Source organism: Mirounga leonina, unplaced genomic scaffold, assembly GCF_011800145.1.
Source record: "Mirounga leonina isolate KUSES-001 unplaced genomic scaffold, KU_Mleo_1.0 Mir_154, whole genome shotgun sequence".
In the NCBI taxonomy this organism is placed as follows: Eukaryota; Metazoa; Chordata; class Mammalia; order Carnivora; family Phocidae; genus Mirounga; species Mirounga leonina.
Genome location: NW_023270389.1, coordinates 63,183,887 through 63,207,111, shown reverse-complemented (window position 1 = coordinate 63,207,111; position 23,225 = coordinate 63,183,887). Strand labels below are relative to the sequence as shown.

Genomic DNA, 23,225 nt, shown 5'->3' with positions numbered 1-23,225 from the left:
GGGGCCCAGAATGAGGGCAATGGCCATGAAAATTGCGCCAGCATATGGATTGTTCCAGAGACACTCAAAGGTGAAGCAGAAGGCATCGGTGGTTCATTGCAATGTGTGGGGCTAGGAAGAAGGAGTCATCAAAGGTGAAGTCAAGTTTTCCAACTTAGGTAGTGTGTTAGTTTCTTATTGCTGCTATAACAGATTATCACACACCTGGTGTCTTAAGCAGCACAAATTTATTACAGTTCTGGAGGTCAGAAGCCTGACATGGGTCTCATGGGAGACTGCATTCCTTTCTGGAAGCTCTAAGGAAGAATCTGTTTCTTTGCCTTTTCCAGCTTCTGGAGGAAGCCAGCAGCCCTTTGCTTGGCTCATGGCCACCACGGCCACCACCGGCAATGGCAGACGAGTCTTCTTGCTTTGCATCTCTGACCCTTCATTCTCACATCTCTCTCTGACCGAAGCCAGGAAAGGTTCTCTGCTTTTTAAGATCTCACATGAGGGGCACCTGGGTGGCTCAGTCGGTTAAGCATCTGACTTTGGCTCAGGTCATGATCCCAGGGTCCTGGGATGGAGCCTTGAGTTGGGCTCCCTGCTCAGCCCCTCCCCCTACTCTCTCTCTGTCTCTTAAATAAAAAATAAAAATCTTTTTAAAAATCTCATATGATTAGACTGAGCCCACCTGGACAATCAAGTTGAATACTCTCAAAGTCTGTAACAATCACATCTGCAAAGCTCCTTTTGCCGCCTAAGGTAACAATACACAGGGTCTAGGAGTCAGACATGAACATGTTAGAGAGACATTATTCTGCCTATCACAGGTATCAAAGAGAAGACTTTTTCAAACTGACCCATTAGTGGATTGTGACATCTACTTAATAGGGAACTACCAGTATTTTTCTTTAAAGGGGAACAGAAATTAATGGAGTGCAATGCAGGTACTAAGAGTATTAATGTTTTGCAAAATTTCCATTTCGTTTTTTAAGTGTGAATGTACTGGATTGTAATATAAAATGTATTTCTTATTTTTTTTTTATTTTTTTATTCTTATGTTAATCCATATACATTACATCATTAGTTTTAGATGAAGTGTTCCATGATTCATTGTTTGTGCATAACACCCAGTGCTCCATGCAGAATGTGCCCTCCTCAATACCCACCACCAGGCTAACCCATCCTCCCACCCCCCTCCCCTCTAGAACCCTGTTTGTTTTTCAGAGTCCATTGTCTCTCATGGTTCGTCTACCCCTCCAATTTCCCCCGCTTCATTCTTCCCCTCCCGCTACCTTCTTCTTCTTCTTTTTTTTTTTCTTAACATATATTGCATTATTTGTTTCAGAGGTACAGATCTGAGATTCAACAGTCTTGCACAATTCACAGCGCTTACCAGAGCACATACCCTCCCCAGTGTCTATCACCCAGTCACCCCATCCCTCCCACCCCACCCCCCACTCCAACAACCCTCAGTTTGTTTCCTACAATTAAGAATTCCTCATATCAGTGAGATCATATGATACATGTCTTTCTCTGTTTGACTTATTTCACTCAACATAATACCCTCCAGTTCCATCCACGTCATTGCAAATGGCAAGATCTCATTCCTTTTGATGGCTGCATAATTAAAATGTATTTCTTATTAAAGGTCATGGGCAAAAGTGTTTTAAAGCCATTGACTTAGACAAGAGACCTGTGAAAGTGTCGAGCAAAGCAGGGCATAAAGCTAACAGCTAACATTTACCGAGTGTTTGCCATGAGCCGTGCCTGTTCTCAACATTCATTAACTTATGTAATGTTTCCACTCCCCAGGACTTACGGCAGATACTGCCGTTATCTCTATATTGTGAATGAGAAAATGGACAGAGACAGAGTGTCTTGCCTAAAGTCACACAGGTAGAAAATGGTAGAGCTGGGATTTAATGCCAGACATACTAATATAGTGTGTATTATATGTAGTATATGTGGTGTCATTGATACCAGCCCCCAGCTTCGAAGACTATACTTAACACCTCTCTGCAGGGCCTGGGGAGGAAGGCAGTCTTGCTTCTCTGGTTCATCCTGCTACCCTGAGAACCTTTGCCCATGCATACCATCCTATTTAAAATAGAAAAGGCCAATGACTGTAGAGCAGAGAACAAATTTCTCATGTAACTCTGGGTATGGGTGTGTATTGGGAGAAGGAAGTCCACAGTGAGCTACCCTCTACAGGCTGAACTCTATAGCCTGAACTTCAACCTAGGTGTTGGAGCATAAGTGTAACATACACCATTAAGACTAATATGTATGAAATGAATATTAATATTGGCCCCCAAGCAATAAGGATAAATAGACCAATAGTAATAATAAAGATCAATAGGTAAATATTCTTAGAATAGACACATGCAATATGCCACACATCACATATACACAGAAACAAACTATATTTTATTTCAATGATAACTATTCTACTTATTATCATAGTAATCAAATAAAAATTAAGTGATTAACCACCATTCTCTTTGCTGTGGAAATAGGAAAAAAGAGAGCTGATCCTTTTCCTTGGAGAAAGGATAAGAAATAAAAGATATTAAATGCTCATTTTTCTTTTTAATCAACTTTGTCTCAAAACACTTAGCAAAACGCTTAGGAAACCTTATTTTCCCATCCATAAAAGGGATGTAATCCTAACTACACGAAACTGCTTTGTAAACCAGGGGCTGCTAAGATGTGCATTAATTATATTTTTTATTTTATTTATGTATCAAACGTTGATATAATACTTAATACAAGCCTGGCATTGTTTTAAGTGCTTTACAAGTTAATATTAGTGTATCTCATGCTCACAAAAACTCCTTGAGTATCTCATTATTCTCATTTTACAAATGAGAAAACTGAGGCATAGAAAGGTCAGGAAACTTGCCTCAGTTCACAGAAGGTAGTAAGTACAGGGGATGGATTCTGCTCTTGCAGCCTGGCTTGAGGCTGTGCTCGGGAGCACTCCGCTATGTTGCGCCTATCGGGAAGATGGTGCTAGAATGGGAATCTACCTGCGTGTCCAAGGCATCAGACGCATGGAAGTCAAATGCGATCTCTGCACCTCTTGGCTTCGTTCCGTGGTGTTGACCTTGGAAAGCCAAGCCCTGCAGAAGTCAGCTCCTGCTGGTCAGGCTGTTTGACAGAGGCCTTGCAAACGGAATATTCTTTATCACCCCAACTGGGCTCATGCTTTGATGTTCCCTTCTCTACAATGCTGCCTAATATTTTATTACACCATATCTTCTTATCTACTTCCTTACATTATGAAAAGACTGAAGTTAATTCAGTGGAAAGTGAAAGAAACTACCAGGCAACTGACCACCATTCAAACGACAGCCAGTGGGCAAACGGTGTGTGGTTGCTTTTTGAGACGTGATGGGTCTTACTCATCCCCCAAGGATGCCCAGAAGGTTTGGGGACAGGAGGGGGATGTGTCTGGGGATTCCAGGGCGTGTAGCACAACCCATCTGCTAAGCCCACCTTATCCCTGCTCATCTTTCTCCTCAGAGAAAAGTGTAACTCTTTTCCGGGACTTGGACTTTGTCGAAGGCATGGAAGGTATAAAATAGCAAAATTTGCTTAGACACGTGGGAATGAGAGCAAGAGATGAACAGCTAAAAATAGCTGGCCAGCCAAGGATATGAAAATTGAGGAAATTGTAAAGTCAGGCAGGGATGGCTATTAACGTGAAGGAAAGAGAAAGGAGAAGAAAGAGCGAAAGAGACCCCATGTGAGATTTTGTGTGGAGCATTTTGTAATGGGGAAAGCCCTCCTTAAACACTAGATTATTGTCAATGCCCTACTTTCGATTTAGCAAACATTAGTTGAGCACATATTATGTGCTGGCAGCTTGGGATATAAAGATAAATAAGACCTGTCTGGGGGCACCTGGGTGGCTCAGTCGGTTAAGCGTCTGCCTTTGGCTCGGGTCGTGATCCCGGGGTCCTGGGATCGAGCCCCGCATCAGGCTCCCTGCTCATCGGGGTCTGCTTCTCCCTCTCCCTCTGCTGCTCTCTCTCTGTCAAATAAATAAATAAAATCTCAAAAAAAAAAAAAAAAAGACCTGTCTGTCTAGATTAAATGTGTTTACATAAAAAGGGTGATTGGGTGTGAAATTTGAGTGTATTTTATAGACTATTCTGTAAGTCCGAGAGTGCACCTTTCTGTGTTACCTATAGTAGGCACTCTATGAATATTTATTGAATTAAAATATAAGAGTTGAATAGGACCAAGCTCAAAATAGTCAACTATGCATTCATTCAACACAATTTTTTATCATGGTAAAACATACATAACATAAAATTTACAGTTGAACCATCTGTATGTGCATTTCAGTGGCATTAGTACATCCACTTCATTGTACACCCATCCCCCCATCCATCTCCGGAAGTGTTTCATTATCCCAAACAGAAACCCTGTATCCATTAAACAGTAACCCCCCCCCCCCCCGCCCAGCATCCTCCATTCAACAAATTTGGGTCTATTCCTTCATTTCACCCATGTTTATTGAGCACCTGTGATTCAGCTTGAGCCCAGTCCTCATTGTGTGGGAGGTCTGGGTTACAGAAGCAACAAGACAGCTGTGTTCTGCCTCCCGAGGGAGGATACGGTGCAGGGAGACAGCAAGGCCAGTGCCAATGGGTAGAAAGCTAACATTTGGTGGATGCTCCCAACGTCAGCAGGCATTTGCATTGACAACACTCCTTTGAGGCAGGTTTATATTAGCAACAGTAAGTGTTCAGAAAGGGAGGTGTGGGCTGTGGGGGGCTGTAAACTCACTCAGGAGGACAGAACTTGGTCAGGGCATCAGAATTATGTTGAGACCCAGGGGTTAGCCAGGCTGAGAGTTATCTCCAGCCCCGGAAGGATACCAAGGCAGGCCCTGGGAACAGAAGGGTCCCCCTGGCCGAGGAAGCTCAGAGACACCAGGGAAAAGACTGGGGCGGTGGCAGGAGCCACCCCTGGGGGGACCTGAGCCGGTGGGGGCAGGGGCTCATGCTCTATCCCCCCGGGCAGTGGGAAGCCACCAAGAGCTTTAAGCAGGGCCGTAAAAAGATCACTCACTCTGGCGAATTGTTAATGAGTGATTCACTTTTCTACAAGCTCTTTATTATCATGCTGATGGCAAGTACAGCTGACTTCCATTCACCCTTAGTAGAAAAATCGCTACTATTTACAATGTAAAATCTTTGTTTGAAGTTCCCGTTCTGGGAATTCACTTTTAAGTAAGTGATGTGACCCGACTCACGGTCTGATGAAGGAAGAAACTGGAAGTGTGTCCCAGCTTGCCCCCCATCAGACCTCTCCGACAGCGGGAGGAAATCAGAGCACCGTTCAGAAAGATACAAGGTGTGAGCCTAAATCCTAACTGGCCGTCCTCTTTTGATCTGTTGATTCCTGTCCCCCCCCGCCCCACCCCGGGGCCAGGAAGGTCAATTCCTTCAGTTCTCCCTGGACAAACGTAAATTAAGATTCTGTTGCCAAAATGCTTAATTAGCGTGCCTGGGCACTACTAGCAATCGCAACTCCAGAGCGAAATGTGCTTCAAGCTCATCTGTTAGAGGATCGCAGGGTGGCTTGAATATTCTTGTACTAAAGGCCGTTTCCAGAAGCTCCGTTTCTGGAGGGGAAGACACGGATATGTAAGCACCAGCCAGCAAAACTCCCTTTTTTCCCCTCAGTTGTGCTGCTCTCCTTCCTTACGCCCAACCATGGATCACTGAGCCATCCCAGGTGAGAGTGGATGGTGCAGCACGTTCATCCGCATTCCCAAAAACATACCTGTCCCACTTGATAGGCAGTCAGTAACTTTATCTTCACATTTTAAAGCACTGCACTGTTTTGTTTTGGGTTTTTTTGGTGCCTTATTAGTTTTAATTTTTTGAATTATTCACAATAATAATAATGATTCTGTAGGAGTAATGTGACTAAAGCACCTGCTGCTCTTTTTTCTTTAGCAAGAGTTGTTGTGGACCCTGTGCGCAGGTAAGCACTCAAGAGTCAAGAATCCCTGCAGACCGGTTGTTTAAATGTGACTTTGCGGCTCTAGAAGGAGGGTCAACCTTGCCTGGTCTTGACTCCCAATCAAAAGAGGCGGAGCTTACCAACCCAGACAGTCATAGCTTTCTTACTCCCAGGGCTATCAAACTAAATTGCAAAGTCTTTCAATAAACACTATGTTACCACTCAATTTCAGATTGAGATAGGTAAACAAAAACTTTCCCCCAAAGTCTGTTTGATAAGTAATCATTATACAAATACCATGCATTTGTATAGCATTTTATAGTTTAGCATTTTCACACATGTGATTCTTACTCCCAAGGGGAAAATAGGACCTGATCATTTTACAGGTTAAGAGACTGAAGTTGAGAGAGGGAGAAACCTTGCCTGAGGTCACCTGGCTGGTAAGGGATAGAGCCACTTGCTGAGCTATGTGGATCTGCAAAGGCTCACTTATTCCCATGTCACCTGTCCTGAATGCTTACCTCTCAGGCTGGACTAAGAACAGAAGATGAAGTAGACATACGGCAGAGGCCCCTTGAGAAGGTCAGTCAGTGGGAGACCCAGACACAGAAAATGATCATTATAAAACCATTAGGCAAGAATGGCATCGGAGGTTCTGGAAGCTTGGAGGAGGCATACATAGTGCAGTAAAGAGCAAGGGAGGCTGGGGTGAGGGCAATCAGGAAGGTCTTCTTGGAGGAGGCGACACCCGAACTGAATCTTAAAACAGAGTAGAATAAGCAAGGCCTAGCCTCACACAAGCTCAGAATCACTGTGAGGATGACATAATGACATCCTGATTATGCACACAGTATATGAGAAGTAATTAAGAGATGGTGCAGCTGGGCAATGACTTGGGGAGACGACGGGGAAGTTGCAGATCGTCATGCATACATTCTGTCTGTCCCTCACCCCATGTGGTCCTATAACAGGGCTCACTTTTTTTTTTAATTCTATTTTATTATGTTATGTTAGTCACCATACATTACATCATTAGTTTTTGATGTAGTGTTCCATGATTCATTGTTTGCGTATAACACCCAGTGCTCCATGCAATATGTGCCCTCCTTAATACCCATCACCAGGCTAATCCATCCTCTCACCCCCATCCCCTCTAAAGCCCTCAGTTTGTTTCTCAGAATCCATAGTCTCTCATGGTTCGTCTCCCCCTCCCATTTCCCCTCCCTTCATTCTTCCCCTACTGCTATCTTCTTTTTTTTTCTTTTTTTTTTTTTTAACATATAATGTATTATTTGTTTCAGAGGTACAGGTCTGTGATTCAATAGTCTTACACAATTCACAGTGCTCACCATAGCACATACCCTCCCCAGTGTCCATCACCCAGCCCCCCATCCCTCCCATCCCCCACCACTCCAGCAACCCTCAGTTTGTTTCCTGAGATTAAGAGTCTCTTATGGTTTGTCTCCCTCTCTGGTTTCGTCTTGTCTCATTTTTTTCCTCCCTTCCCCTATGATCCTCTGTCTTGTTTCTTAAATTCCTCATATCAGTGAGATCATATGATATTTGTCTTTCTCTGATTGACTTATTTCGCTTAGCATAATACCCTCTAGTTCCATCCACGTGTCACAAATGGCAAGATTTCGGGGTTTTTTTGATGGCTGCATAATATTCCATTGTACATATATACCACATTTTCTTTATCCATTCTGTTGATGGACATCTAGGCTCTTTCCATAGTTTGGCTATTGTGGACATTGCTGCCTTAAACATTGGGGTGCACGTACCCCTTCAGATCACTACATTTGTATCTTTGGGGTAAATACCCACTAGTGCAATTGCTGGGTCATAGGGTAGCTCTCTTTTCAACTTTTTGAGGAACCTCCATACTGTTTTCCAGAGTGGCTGCACCAGCTTGCATTCGCACCAACAGTGTAGGAGGGTTCCCCTTTCTCCTCATCCTCACCAACATCTGTCATTTCCTGACTTGTTAATTTTAGCCATTCTGACTGGTGTGAGGTGGTATCTCATTGAGGTTTTGATTTGGATTTCCCTGATGCCAAGTGATGTTGAACACTTTTTCGTGTGTCTTTTGGTCATTTGGATGTCTTTGCAGAAATGTCTGTTCTTGTCTTCTGCCCATTTCTTGATTGGATTATTTGTTCTTTGAGTGTTGAGTTTGATAAGTTCTTTATAGATTTTGGACACTAGCCTGATGTGTCTGATATGTCATTTGCAAATATCTTCTCCCATTCTGTCAGTTGTCTTTTGGTTTTGTGTACTGTTTCCTTTGCTGTGCAAAAGGTTTTATCTTGATGAAGTCCCAATAGTTTATTTTTGCGCTTGCTTCCCTTGCCTTTGGCGATGTGTCTAGGAAGAAGTTGCTGTGGCTGAGGTTGAGAGGTTGCTGCCTGTGTTCTCCTCAAGGATTTTGATGGATTCCTGTCTCACATTTAGCTCTTTCATCCATTTTGAGTCTATTTTTGCTATATACTATTCTATATACTGTGGTTTGGTGTAAGGAAATGGTCCAGTTTCATTCTTCCGCATGTGGCTATCCAGTTTTCCCAACAGCATTTGTTGACGAGACTGTCTTTTTTTCCATTGGGCATTCTTTCCTGCTTTGTCAAAGATTAGTTGACCAGAGTTGAGGATCCATTTCTGGGCTCTCTATTCTGTTCCATTGATCTATGTGTCTCTTTTTGTGCCAGTACCATACTGTCTTGATGATGACAGCTTTGTAATAGAGCTTAAAGCCCAGAATTGTGAGGCCACCAGCTTTGCTTTTCTTTTTCAACATTCCTCTGGCTATTCAAGGTCTTTTCTGGTTCCATACAACTTTTACGATTATTCGTTGCATTTCTTTGAAAAAAGTTGATGGTATTTTGATAGGGATTGCATTGAATGTGTAGATTGCTCTAGGTAGCATAGACATTTTCACAATATTTGTTCTTCCAATCCATGAGCATGGAACCTGCCTAGCAGGTACCCACTCCATCATTGGCAGGTCCTCTCCCAAATAAATGAATCTGGACAAACACAGCAGACTCTTTTTTTTAATTATTTTTTTAAAGATTTATTTATTTATTTATTTTTGAGAGAGTGAGCGAGCAGGAGCACAAGCAGGGGGAAGGGTAGAGGGAGAAGCAGACTCCCTGCTGAGCAGGGAGCCTGACATGGGGCTCTATCCCAGAACCCCGGGATCATGATCCCAGAACCTCAGGATCATGACCTGAGCTGAAGGCAGATGCTTAATGGACTGACCCACCCAGGTGTCCCGAAACACAGCAGACTTAAGAAACAACCCATATAAAGTGTGCCTGGGTGGAACAACGCCAAAGCAGGGGAAGGAAGGAAAGAGTATATATACACAGCGTCCAGGCAATTAGGACAGTGCTGGAGGCACTTTAAGTTTGATTTTTTCCCCTCTAAACGCCTGATAACGTTCAGTGGAAGACTTAAATATAAGCCGGCAGAAGCCTGCAAATGATAGGCAGTTCTGTATATAGGATAATGAATATGATATAAGATAATCTTAGCTAATTACTGTTTACTGGCAAATGTCATACAACTGGCTTCTTAAGTGTATATGTGAGGCTTGGTTTGGTTTTGTTTTCGCATGTGTGAATGTTGGTGGGTGGGCGAGTGTGTATACAGACCTAAGTCATGGGAACCCTGCGGACAGCGGCTCAGCGGACGGTCAGAATGGCTGCTCCCCATGTAGCTATACTCGTGAGTGCACCCTAGTGAGCTGGCGTCCGGGTTATCTCCAAACGGCAAGCTTCCAGAGGCCTGGGCCTGTGTCAGTCAGGTCTGTTTTCCCTGCACATGGTATAGAGTACTGGTACCTAGCAGGTGTTCAATAAATATTTGTGAAGTAGATAAATGGATAAATTGGGCGTTGACTCTCTCGGCTCCCTTATCTCACTTCCTATCCTTTCCCTCAGTTTTCTGTATTTGCTGTTCTTTTCCTCCACCTCTTCTAGATACTTGCTGTTACCTTATTTCTTAGGCTTTCCTGACACCCCCCCCATTTACAGCTGAAAAACTCACCCCCACATCAGCATTACATGCCGTTCTCCTGATTTGCATCTCCCTGTAGGACTTGTTACCACCTCGATTTTATTTACTGCCCAACTCTCCCTGGGAGAGTGAAGGCATAGTTACCCAGTTCACCGTTGTGTTTCTAGTAGACCACTGCCTGCTTTAGAGAAGGTGCTCAAAAATATTTGCTGAGGGAACTGTGTGACAAACTACAGTGTATAGGTATGTGCCTTTGCATCAACCTAAAAATGTAAGCTGTATATTCTGAGCAACCTAACTTTGCCATCGATCTATGACCCGAACATCATCGACTAATCACTTCTTGCGATTGAGACTTCATTTGTCCCTCTTCCTCTCTGTATTCTTAGTAGTCTCTAGGATTTCAAAAAGGGGGAATGTCAAGATTCTTCTAAGTCCCTCAGTGATTTAGGGGAAGTGATTTGTACTTTTATTGGTCTCGGCAGAACAGGACAGTCATGACATTAGAAGTGTAAAACAATAAGTAAGTAGCTATTTGTACTTGCAAGTAGTAAAATATTGAATTGCAGATTTCACCTGTTTGTAAAAAGGACAAACAGTAACGTGAGGGCTCTGACCATTTGCAAAAGCTGTTTTTCTTTCAAATGTTGTCTAAGAAGGCCCAGTGTAATGAAGGAGTGCTGGGGTGGGAAGGGGGCCCTGAGCCTCCTAGGCTGTAAAATGGGCGGACTGAAGACGATCTCTCAGCTCTATCCAGCTCTAAAAGTCTATGAAGCTCTTGGAGATAAAGCCACGGAACTGTTCATGTCCATCTACTCTTATATTTCATGCTTGTTACAACTGACTTAACATACCAAGAACAACTATCATAAATTGATAGACATAAACTTTCGGTTTATTTCCAATTAAATGGAAATGTTTTTAATATCACTAAGATTTAAAAAATGTGAAACTATCTAAGGACACTTATAAACCTTAAAGGGCCATTATACTAACTACATTTAAATTTGGTTCATGAAGGGACTGATTATCCAGTTTGTGAACATGTAAGCCCCCTGTAGCTCTCTTCCCATTCTTCCCAAAGAATTCAAAACTCCAGTCTGTGAGTAGTTTATAAGCTCCAAGGACATGATAACCAAAGGCTAAATGAGTTTTTAGCACTACTTGGAAGTTCCTATTTTGGGTGCCTTCTACCTCCACTAACTTTAACTGAGAATTACCAGTACTGTACAGAGTCCATTAATTTAAACTCTAATCATTTCACAAATGTTAATATTTCATCCTTATAATGACTGCATGGTAAAACACATGCTTCTTAAAATGCTATGGAGGAGAAACTTTAAAAAATGAAATTTATTAATTGGTTAAATCATGCTAGCCTATGGGACAGTGTTCCTATTGTTCCAATTTCAAATTAACATTGGGGCAGCGTTACTGGGCCAGCTATAACGCACCAAGCAGTGGGTAAAACTGACCTCCTTAGTCAGGGATACCGGAACACTGGCTAGTCACTGTGCAGATTTTCTGGGGTTTAAGATGTTCCCCTCTATCACAAATCTGAATTCTGGCACCCCTGTGCAAAACCTCAAGAACACGCCTTTTATTTAGTAAAGAGAAAAATTAAACTTCTATTAAAATATGCCAAAATAACAGATTTCTTTTCAAGAGTGATCATCTCTCTTTTTTTAAAAAAACAAAATCCCAGCCCTTTGTCATGAGCTTTTATTAGTTTCAGCATGATTTATTCAGGAGTATTTCTACGGGATTAGGAGCAGAAGCAGAGTGTATGATCTGGCTGGGTCTCATTGTTAGCTACTGGGACGTCATGACTGGATGGCCAGGTCCTAAGTTGGACGGCATTAATCTTGCAGAGGTCTGTCTCTCTGGATAGTAAACTCAGAAATGCCATTCTGAAGCTTAATTTAACTTCTCTGGCTCTCAGCAGCATGAGAGCAGAGGCCCTGCACGCCTTTGCAGCATGGAGTAGAGAGGATCACGCTCCCGAAGCCAGCCCTGCATCAGGGGTCGGGGAAGAGACAAAAGAGATGCTCTGCCCTCGCCCTTCCCGAACTTAAAACCCAGTGCGCAAGGCAGGACTTAGGAAAATTAAACCATATTTGAAGCGGAAAAAAACCCCCCGCGTACAGTAACTGCCAATTTGTGCCGCACAAATCAACACGGAAATAAGATTTCAAGGAGTTTTAAACAAATAGCTGGAGAGAGAGATAAGAAGGCAAATCTAAGATGGAAGAAAAGGTGGAGGGCTCGAGTGGATCATGCCAAATCGAGGCCTGCACGCCTCTGGGTGAATCCGGCCTCCGGGCTGGAGAGGCAACGAGCAAGCCGAGTGCTGCCACCAGAGAACTAGGAAAACCAACAGAGGCTGCAGTGGATCGGTTTAACTGAAAGGCGGTTTCCTTCTCCTCCATTTGCTCGGTCCCAATTGGAAGCGCACTGCGCGGCCTATGCCGCGCTCTCGGCGGGTTCGGCGTGGGGGCGGGGAGGGAAGTACGGTAATGGGCGGGGCGGGGCGCGGGCGCGCTCCGGCTTTCCTCCTGCGCAGCGCTCCCGTCAGGGCAGGGGGCGGGGCGGCTATATTACGTGCGCGGCGCCGCCCCTGCGAGAGGACGTTGCGTGCTCGCTCGCGCCAGGCGAGTCTCCGCGTCTCCCTCGCGAACTCGGTGAAAGGAATTGGCGCCGTTCGACACCAGGCGGGTCCGCTCTGCAGCACGAACCCACCTCCAGCCGCAGCCGCAGCCGCCGCCCGGGCCGAGGAGCAGCCGCAGCAGCCGCCACCAGTGGCCGAGTGAGCGGAGCCGAGTTTGAGCCAGCGCCTAGCGGTGAATCGGGGCCCTCACCATGAGTTCCTCGCCTGTTAATGTAAAAAAGCTGAAGGTCTCGGAGCTGAAAGAGGAGCTCAAGAAGCGGCGCCTTTCCGACAAGGGCCTCAAGGCCGAGCTCATGGAGCGACTCCAGGCCGCACTGGACGACGAGGAGGCCGGGGGCCGCCCCGCCATGGAGCCCGGGAACGGCAGCCTAGACCTGGGCGGGGATTCCGCCGGGCGCTCGGGAGCAGGCCTCGAGCAGGAGGCCGCGGCCGGCGGCGACGAGGAAGAGGAAGAGGAGGAAGAGGAGGAGGAAGGGATCGCCGCCCTGGATGGCGACCAGATGGAGCTAGGGGAGGAGAACGGGGCCGCGGGGGCGGCCGACGCGGGCCCGATGGAGGAGGAGGAGGCCGCCTCGGAAGACGAGAACGGCGACGATCAGGGCTTCCAGGAAGGGGAGGATGAGCTCGGTGACGAGGAGGAAGGCGCGGGCGACGAGAACGGGCACGGGGAGCAGCAGCCTCAACCGCCGGCGACGCCGCAGCAACAGCCCCCACAGCAGCGCGGGGCCGCCAAGGAGGCCGCGGGGAAGAGCAGCGGCCCCACCTCGCTGTTCGCGGTGACGGTGGCGCCGCCCGGGGCGAGGCAGGGCCAGCAGCAGGCCGGAGGTAAGAAGAAGGCGGAAGGCGGCGGAGGCGGCGGTCGCCCCGGGGCTCCGGCGGCGGGTGAGTGCTGCGTTGTACGTTGCGCGCGGCGGGAGGCCCGCGCGGGGTGGGGACCGTGCCCCAGGCCTGCCGGAGCCCCGCCGGGGGAGGGAGCCCCGGGCGGGGGCCGCCGCGGGGGGGAGGGGGCGCGGGGAATCCCGCCCGCCTTCTGAGGCCTGGGCGGCCTCGGGCTCGGCGTGTGCTACGGTGGCGGCGGCGCCTCCATTATGTGGCTGGAGAGCCGGGGGGGAGCTGCAGCTGCCGCTGGAGGGGGAGGAGTCGCGGGCGGGTGGCGGGCGGGAGCCCCGTCGGCTCGCGGTGGCGCCGCCGCGCTGCGTGCGCGCGGTGCGGGCACATGTCTCGGGGGGAGGGGAGAGGCCCGAGGGCCCGGGGCGGGCGCGCTTTGGCGGCGCTGGGCCGCGGTATTGTGCAAGGAGCGCAGGGGCTCGGCGTGACGTCACTTCCGGCGGGAGGGGCCGGGCGGGGAGAGCGGGGCGGAAGATCAGTACAATGCGGCCGCGGGGAACGCGGGCCCGGGTGGGGGAGGGGCGGGGAGGGCGCGCGGGCTGGCCCGGCCCCTCCCCCCTTCCTGAACTCTCTTCGGGATACACGTGGGCTCGGGGCCTGGGCCGCGCTGGTCTCCAGGAGCTTTCTCGAACCTTCGAGTAGGCTGGCAAAATTAGGAATGTCTTTGGAGTGCGTCACTAACTCCAGGCCGGTTCCAAGCTGATTGTTCTTTGAATTCGCGTTGGATTCGTCGATTGAAAACGCTTACAAAAAAGAACGGGAGAGTCGGGCTTGTTGCGTCCACAAACAGGAGGGGGACTCCCCCCCCCCCCCCCCGTTGTGTCGCGGCTTGGCCCCTTATGTTAGGGGTGTTGTGTGTTATAGGAGACGGCAAAACAGAGCAGAAAGGCGGAGATAAAAAGAGAGGGGTGAAAAGACCTCGAGAAGATCATGGCCGTGGATATTTTGAGTACATTGAAGAGAACAAGTATAGCAGGTAGAGGATGCCGATCTAGTTTTACCCGTCTCCCTTCTTTCCTGGGTAGGAAAAGCTGAATCAGGAGACAATTCTGTCTTTCAGAGCCAAATCTCCTCAGCCACCTGTTGAAGAAGAAGATGAGCACTTCGATGACACAGTGGTTTGTCTTGATACTTGTAAGTGAAGCTGTTTCTTCCCTTTCCTCCCCCAGTTACTAAATGTGGCGATTTTGGTTCCAAAACGTTAGAGAACTTAACTCCGTGTGCTGAACTTAAATGCAGAAAGCAACGTAAACCGTTTCTCTTTAAAGCAAGGAGATGATGGGTTGTATTCAGATTCTGGTAGCTAAATATTTAGTACAGCATCAGTTGTGTCGTATTGATAATTTTACAGGCTCCAGCAATTTGGTGGTATTTTTTATGACTAGAAAGTTCGCATTTGTAGGAATGTAAAATTAATGCCAATTTTGGGTTTAGTTAGCTAATGGAAACTTGTAAGATTACCTGTAACCTGTCCTTATAGGCTCCTACAATAAAGTAATTTCATTTTTTTGGTAGAATTAAGTGAGCTATTTGGGCTAGTTAATATGTATTAATGATTTTTCCCATTAGCACACAAGTTTATTCCCTATTCTAAAAGATTGTAATATTACTTTTTCAATAACTGCTCTTTTGTTCTCAATTCCAGTTCAGTAGCTGCTGCTTTAACATAAGTTGATTTCTTCCAAAGACCTGGGGCAGCAGCAGTGGGCTATCACTGGGCTACTAGCTTTCTTCAGCAGCGAATGGTATCAATGGCAGCGCTGTAAACACTGCTACTTTACCCAGTTGGGTTGCAATTGAGTATGAGGAAGTATTGCAAACCTCTAAATGGGCCTTGGCTGTCAGATGTGTGGTTTTGTATAAAAACATTTTGTTGGTTTAGTTTTTGATCAGAATGCACAATTTTTTCACTTCGATAAATAGAACAAAGTGTAGAAGTAATTGCTTGAAATGTAGGTAGTAAGGTGTGAACCAGCCCCATAGATCTAGGGAGTTAAAGTTTAGATTCCTATGTTTTTGGATACAAATTACTTTTAACTAGGTTTGTGAGACTGTAAATGTTAACTCTTAATTTTTTATTAAATATCCTTTACAGGTAGTTGAGCTAAAGGAGTCATTTAAAAGAAAAAAAAACTGCACGTGGAAAAATAGTTAACTTGAGAATTTTATTTTAAATAGTTCGGTTGCTGAAATACAAACTTAGTCAGAATTGGCAAGGTAGTGAAGTAATGATTCCAGAAGTTAACACTTATTCAAAGTAGATGGGCTTTTAGCTGATTACCTAGGAACGTCAACTCATGTATTGCTATCTATATCGGGTTCAAACGCAGTTGTTGAATCGAAAATTCTACCAGTGATAGGAATTTTGAAATCAAAGCTCATTTAAGGAGAATTCCAAACTCTAGATCTAATTTCTTTTCATCAATAAAAACTTAAAACAGCTTTTTAATTTGAGGTGAGAACAAGAAGGTGCATGCTAATGAGCCACTGACCCAAAGGTAGCTAGGTTAAAGACCTTTTGGATTTGGGTAATCCGGGGAGTGGATAATCCCCCGTTGTTACTGACCAACTGGCAAGCCTGGGGAAAAGGGACTTAAAATACTGTAATATTAACAGTGTTAGACAACCAGGTTTGCACTTTGCTAGGTTGAGGCTGCCTTCCTCACAAGTTTGAGAAAGAATTTAGAATCTAGAGCCCCTGTAAAATTACAAAGTGCAGGATCAACAGCTCATACTCCTGTATTTTAAAGTATGTGGTCATGGCCTCCCTTCAGTTTTTTTTTGTGGCACTGGTAAATTCTACCTGGTTCTGGCATGCTTCACTTTGATTTCCTGCTATCCTCTACTGCTTGCCTCTAAATCAAGGTAAAGAGCAGAGCAGGTATGTATCCCTGTCACATTGTCTTATTTTATATATTTAAAATACACATTAAACCTTGGTGTTTTTGGTTTTGTAGGCAGTTTACACTTCAGTTCATAATTTGGTGAGAGTGACTTGGTGGGAGTGGGGCTTAAAGTGAAGATCAGAACAGCAGCATGATCTGTAGAAGCAGTGTGTTCCATGCAGTTTTAGAACTATGCAAGAATGTAATAACCAGGTTTTGTCTATGTAGCAGATGTATTTACATTGGATGTCAAAAGAAATAATATGGTGTTTGATATAATTGCAGATAATTGTGATCTACATTTTAAAATATCAAGAGACCGCCTCAGTGCTTCTTCCCTCACTATGGAGAGTTTTGCTTTTCTTTGGGCTGGAGGAAGGGCATCTTATGGTGTGTCAAAAGGCAAAGTCTGTTTTGAGATGAAGGTAAATGCAGTTTTGTGATTTTTTTTTTTTTTTTTTTTTTTTAAGAACCTTTGTGAGTTTCCATTTGCCTGACAAAGGTGTGAATGGAATTTATCTTTGAAGCTTCTGTGGATTAGAAGAGGGGCTGGGAAAACCTGTTTTATAACAGTTCAACCGTATCTGCTAACGTCAAATTTGTGTTGGTAGAGTCAGCCTATTTTTATTTAGGGTGCTCCTTTTTTTATTAGGCACTTGAAAGGCCTACGAAGGGTTTAAAAATAATTTGGTTAGGCTTCAAGTTTTGTTCCAGAGCAAAACATGTTAAATGTATGTTTTAATTGGATTTGAGTCGAGAATCTGTAATTTTTAAAACATTAACTGTTCTTTTCAATGTGAGTCGACCAAGGACTTGACTTGAACCTTTTTAGTTTCAAGTTCCAAACTTCTCTGTCAATTTTTAAAGTTCTTGTAAATGTAGGGGAAAGATGGTGGGGTAGAATGGGTGTCTTTCTATTAGTAACTAGAGAAGAATTAGCCCACCACCCAGATGAAAGGTTCCTCGTAATCATTTATGATTTGATTTTCAGGTTACAGAGAAGATCCCAGTAAGGCATTTATATACAAAAGACATTGACATACATGAAGTTCGGATTGGCTGGTCACTAACCACAAGTGGAATGTTGCTTGGTAAAGTTCCCATTTGAGTAGTATGTGCTGATGCGTGTTTAGGGTCTGATTTCAGTAGTTACACTCCAAGGCATTCTAAACCTTCTGCCTGTTTTTAATCCATTTTGTTAGTATTTTAGGCATGAATGATACTACTAGCTTGTAGTAGGTATCAGCTGACTTTCAGGTTTTTTTCCTTTACGATTACTTGTTTTCTGATGAGTGGGTTAAAAGTCACTATCCCATGGTAATGAAGTTTCTTAAATAGTTACATAACCCACCTGGCTCATTAAATTTCATCTAGATAAAGTGTAAGTGGAAGAATGTTAGATTATATACTCATTTCTCTTGATTCCCTCCATCTCGAATGTTAAAATATGTGGGTCATTGGACTGTTTCAAACAATCGATTTCATGAAAGTTAATTATTTTCTTAGGTGAAGAAGAATTTTCTTATGGGTATTCTCTTAAAGGAATAAAAACATGCAACTGTGAGACTGAAGATTATGGAGAGAAATTTGATGAAAATGATGTGATTACATGTTTTGCAGTAAGTCGGCTAAATTTCTATGTATATAAGTGAGAAATTATTAGCTAGGAATTTTTTTTAGCGAACGATCACAAGTAGGCAGACAGGCGGGCAGAGGGAGAGGGAGAAGCAGGCTCCCTGCTGAGCAGGGGGCCGATGTGGGACTTGATCCCAGGACACTGGGATTGTGACCCGAGCCAAAGGCAGACGCATAACCGACTGAGCTACCCAGGTGCCCCCAGCTAGGAATTTTTTTAAAGGTATATCAGTGTTAGCCTTCAATATTAATCATTTTGACTGAAAACTACTTAACATGAAGTTGACCTGAAAATCTAGTCTGTTAAGGCAGCATTGTTTCTGCTTCTAGATACATGTGTTTCATTCTTTATAACTGTTAATAAAGTTCCTTAACATTTAACCTAAATATGCTTTCTATAGGATATGCTTCGTTTCTCATTTAAATTTTGAAGGTTTTTTTAGAAGTAGTTTTTTTTTTAGAAAAAGTTTATAGGACGCAGATTAAAACGGTTAATTTTTTTCTGATTCAACAGAACTTTGAAAGTGATGAAGTAGAACTCTCCTATGCAAAGAATGGGCAAGATCTTGGCATTGCCTTCAAAATCAGTAAGGAAATTCTTGCTGGAAGGCCACTCTTTCCGCATGTTCTCTGCCACAACTGTGCGGTTGAATTTAATTTTGGTCAGAAGGAAAAGCCATATTTTCCGATACCAGAAGATTATACTTTTATCCAGAATGTCCCCTTAGAAGATCGAGTTAGAGGACCAAAGGGGCCTGAAGAGAAGAAAGATTGTGAGGTAAGTGGATTTTTTTTTTTTTTTTTTTTAAAGGCATTTGAAGATTACTTCTGTTTGGCAATAATGACATTTGGAAGATCTGGATGATTGCTCTGTTTCATTCTCCCATGCCCATTGCTATCAGCCAGTGGTTTTCTTTTAGTTAGCTGTGTTCTTTAGAGTGTTGAGTTTCCAAAAATTCCTTTGTTTTTAAGGCAATGGAAATTTATATATATAATCTAAACTGGGTTCTTGTGCATTTAAAAACGTGTAAGGAAGTCTTGGATGGCTCTAGTGATAGCGGAATACCATTCCTTTCTGTTGTAGGTTGTTATGATGATTGGTTTGCCAGGAGCTGGGAAAACCACCTGGGTTACTAAACATGCAGCAGAGAATCCTGGTAAATACAACATTCTTGGAACAAACACCATAATGGATAAAATGATGGTAAGTAAAAGATTTAGGGTGTGATCTCAGCATTTTAAAAAGACCAGAAGTATTCTTTTGCCTGTTGTCTTTACGCATTTTGTTAGTGTTTTAGAGATAGGAGTTTGTCAAAGTTAAATTGGGTACTTAAAGTAGAAGGACGTAAGGTAAACTATTTTTATGTGTAAGGTAAAGTGCCTCCCAGTGGCTAGGTTTTATTTTTTCTATAAAATTTTTTGAACTATCAACTTTCAGTAGCTAGAGAAGTGAACAGCAGAGGATCTTATTACATGGTAAAGTGATCCTTTTCATAATGATAATGAGGAAAGGCAGTGTTTAAATTAGCAAATGTCTGGTTTCCACATAGATCTAAGCTGATAGTAGAAAAAATAGGTTTCACTTACAAGTTCAAAGGAACTTTTTAACTTTTAAAATAGGTGGCAGGGTTTAAGAAGCAGATGGCTGATACTGGAAAACTGAACACGCTGTTGCAGAGAGCTCCCCAGTGTCTTGGAAAGTTTATTGAGATTGCTGCCCGCAAGAAGCGAAATTTCATTCTGGATCAGGTAAGCTGGAGCTTTGAGGTTGAAAAAGGAATGGATTGTTGGGTTTGGTGTTGAGCTAATATTTGGGTTTATAAACTTTGTTTTTAAGACAAACGTGTCTGCTGCTGCCCAGAGGAGAAAAATGTGCCTGTTTGCAGGCTTCCAACGAAAAGCTGTTGTAGTTTGCCCGAAAGATGAAGACTACAAGCAAAGAACACAGAAGAAAGCAGAAGTCGAGGGAAAAGACCTACCAGAACATGCAGTCCTCAAAATGAAAGGCATGGAATTTAATTCTATTACTGTGTTAAATCTTAGGTGATTTATGTCTGTGAACTTGAATGAACGTCATCTGCCAGTGATACTGTTCGACAGAGTCAGGTTCGCTCTACATAAATGAATGTGTTTATTTCTGTTTCTAGGAAAACATGTTAGTAAACCAGGAGTAGACAGCATAGTGTGGTTTGAAAGAATGACAGCCACTTGAGTTTAGGCTTCAGGGTTGTGGAGTCTTGGGCTTTTAAGCTAATCTGACCTTATTCCTTGTAGGAAACTTCACGCTGCCCGAGGTAGCTGAGTGCTTTGATGAAATAACCTACGTTGAACTGCAGAAGGAGGAAGCCCAAAAACTTTTGGAGCAATATAAGGAAGAAAGCAAAAAGGCGCTTCCGCCAGAAAAGAAACAGAACACTGGCTCGAAGAAGAGCAATAAAAATAAGAGTGGCAAGAATCAGTTCAACAGAGGCGGTGGCCACAGAGGCCGTGGTGGCTTCAACATGCGCGGTGGCAACTTCCGAGGAGGAGGCAAGTTGGCTTGGAGTGTGGGCATTGTTTGCTCCGGGGTGGAAACGAGTGATGAGAGTCTCGTCGTTTGGGGTCTGCGTGTGGTTTAGTGGAATTTGACCTAGGACATTGAACTCGGGTTGATCCTGCTGCCCTAGGAACTGGTTGAAAATGTTGTGACTTGATAAACACATGTAGGTTATGTGAGTGGTTAAATTAAACATTGTGCTTGTCTTCGAAAGTAATTTTTCTCCTCCGATACAGGACTGGTCCGGAGGAACTTGTGGTCCCGTGAACACGCTGTTAAACTAACGCTCTCTTTGTAGCTCCTGGGAACCGCGGCGGCTATAACCGGAGGGGCAACATGCCCCAGAGAGGTGGCGGTGGCGGGGGCAGCGGTGGCATTGGCTACCCGTACCCTCGCGGCCCTGTGTTCCCCAGCCGAGGCGGCTACTCCAACAGAGGCAACTACAGCAGAGGTGGGATGCCCAACAGAGGGAACTACAACCAGGTGAGAATTGAATTCCCTCCAGGCCTGCTGACTGCGGGACTCAGTTTGGGGGGTGGCAGGGGCACGCCCCCAGCCTCAGTAAGAATCGGAAGCTGCGCGGTGATGGAAGAGAGGATGAGGCCCGCTGAACTTTGATTTTCAGGTGAAATAGCATTGAGTCAGGGGATGCCTTAGATGAATGAATCGTACGCCTGAGAACAAACCAGAGGGTGCCCCGAGCTTCATAATTTCTAGCAACTGACCCATTTCTGTGCTGCTGCCCCCCACATACAAACCTTCTGACAAGCCATGCTGAGTTCTCAAAGATGGCTTTTTCTCTCACCCCCCTCCCCAGAACTTCAGAGGACGAGGAAACAATCGCGGCTACAAAAATCAATCTCAGGGCTACAACCAGTGGCAGCAGGGTGTAAGTAACTTCTTATGTGTTATGGACACTAATTGTATTTGAAGTTCCTAGGAAGCAGTCTTGAAAAACTTGTCCAGGGATTGGAGTGTTGATAAGTGTTACAGGGCAAGGTGTGAATATAGGTGGAGTTTGCTGTAATTTAATGTTATATAATAAAATATTTTTTAATACAGACGGTTCTTTTTATTGCTAGCCTTAATTGTATAAACTAACCAAGTCATGATGTGTTTTCTTTTTGTAATGTGTTTTATTGATAATAATGGGATTAATACTAACTAAATCTGGTTTGGTAGAAATCAGAGGTATGACAGGTATAAATTTGTTTCCAGCAATTACTCTGAATTAGATTGTCATTTCCTAAAAGCAGTTTGAGTGGCTTATTGATGTTTTTTCTTTAAAAAAAAAATTTTCTCTTACAGCAATTCTGGGGTCAGAAGCCATGGAGTCAGCATTATCACCAAGGATATTATTGAATACCCAAATAAAACGAACTGATACATATTTCTCCAAAACCTTCACAAGAAGTCGACTGTTTTCTTTAGTAGGCTAACTTTTTAAACATTCCACAAGAGGAAGTGCCTGCGGGTTCCTTTTTTAGAAGCTTTGTGGGTTGATTTTTTTTCTTTTCTTTTTTGTACATTTTTAATTGCAGTTTTAAAGTGAATCGTAAGAGAACCTCAGCATTGTGCACGATAAGAGAATGTGTCAGTATTTCAGGGTTCTACATTTTATCTGTAAAATGTGACTTTTTTTTTTTATCACAACAAAAGTAAAATGTTGCTTTGTACCTGGTGTCTTTTATTAAGAATTTACTCCCCCCATTTCTCACAGAGATAACAGTCGGGAGTCATTGTCACAATATAATAGAAATGTTAGCAACCAGATTCATGTAAGGACTAAGTAGTCCTCATGAATTGCATAAGACTCTGTACTGCTCATAGTACACTCCATCCTCTCTGTAGTTTGCTGAGTAGTGGAGGGGGAAGGCTTCAAGAGTAGTTTCCGACAATAACTGGGAAGGCTTTTTCTTTTTTTAAATAACAATGGAATTGGCATAATTGGGAATGAAGATAAAACTTGGAACCAAGATAGAGAAGATGGAGTGTATGTAGAAGGGCTGTTAAAAATGTAAAACTTGGTTGCATTATTTGTGGAGGCTCAAACTTGTGAAGGTTCAATACCATACTTTTTCCATTTGTTCTGCATTTTGATTCTGAAAAGAAAGCTGGCTTTGCCCATTTCTTATTAAAAAAACTTGTTGTAAATCCAGTTGTCTAATGGGATCTATATGAAGTTAGCTATGTCTGTATGCCCTTCTCCCACAAAATACTGTATAACTAGTGTGCTTGTAGTAGTTTACTCCACCATCTTTGTAAGCTAATGACATTGTGAGTCACCCATTTATATCTTAATTTTTAATCATGTCAGTTCTTGAATGGGTATCTCCTTAGCCTGCTGATTTCTTTTTCTTTCTAAAGAAAGTGGGTGGAGAAATTAATTTAGACGTTTGTTTGCAATAAAAAGAATTCATTTTACTCTTGTTTTGGGATTCTCGCCATCAAGGTTCAAAATCCCTTTATAAAACTCCCAAGAGGAGAAAATTTAAGTGTGTGCTTTCTGGACAGCTTATTCTTTACTCTGTACTTGGAACATTTAGGTTTTAAAAACTTAAATGTATACTGACAATTGACTTTGAATTATGAAGTAAAGTTGAATTCTTCCTTCCCCTCCCCCCCA

The 23,225-nt window shown here is 43.8% G+C and overlaps 1 protein-coding gene across 2 annotated transcripts; it reads left to right on the top strand.

Moving 5' to 3' along the window:
• Positions 1-12,620: 12,620 nt before the first annotated feature.
• HNRNPU (heterogeneous nuclear ribonucleoprotein U) lies at positions 12,621-23,225 on the top strand. 2 transcript variants are annotated; one of them, XM_035010971.1, is made up of 14 exons: positions 12,621-13,537; positions 14,408-14,519; positions 14,604-14,677; positions 16,714-16,853; positions 17,420-17,519; positions 17,935-18,047; positions 18,578-18,841; positions 19,148-19,267; positions 19,684-19,812; positions 19,901-20,069; positions 20,338-20,592; positions 20,898-21,082; positions 21,417-21,488; positions 21,908-23,225. In XM_035010971.1, exons 1-14 carry the CDS (start codon positions 12,847-12,849, stop codon positions 21,959-21,961), a joined length of 2,478 nt encoding a protein of 825 aa, XP_034866862.1. In that variant the 5' UTR covers positions 12,621-12,846; the 3' UTR covers positions 21,962-23,225. The 2 variants fall into 2 exon arrangements, with proteins under 2 accessions (XP_034866862.1, XP_034866864.1); XM_035010973.1 differs by having other exon boundaries at positions 12,847-13,480.

Excerpts from the sequence above, each read along its gene's own strand:
- HNRNPU (XM_035010971.1), top strand. The coding sequence starts at position 12,847 with ATGAGTTCCTCGCCTGTTAATGTAAAAAAGCTGAAGGTCTCGGAGCTG. Across the intron at positions 19,268-19,683 it reads CCATAATGGATAAAATGATG|GTGGCAGGGTTTAAGAAGCA; the intron begins GTAAGTAAAAGA and ends CTTTTAAAATAG. Across the intron at positions 20,593-20,897 it reads TGGCAACTTCCGAGGAGGAG|CTCCTGGGAACCGCGGCGGC; the intron begins GCAAGTTGGCTT and ends CTCTCTTTGTAG.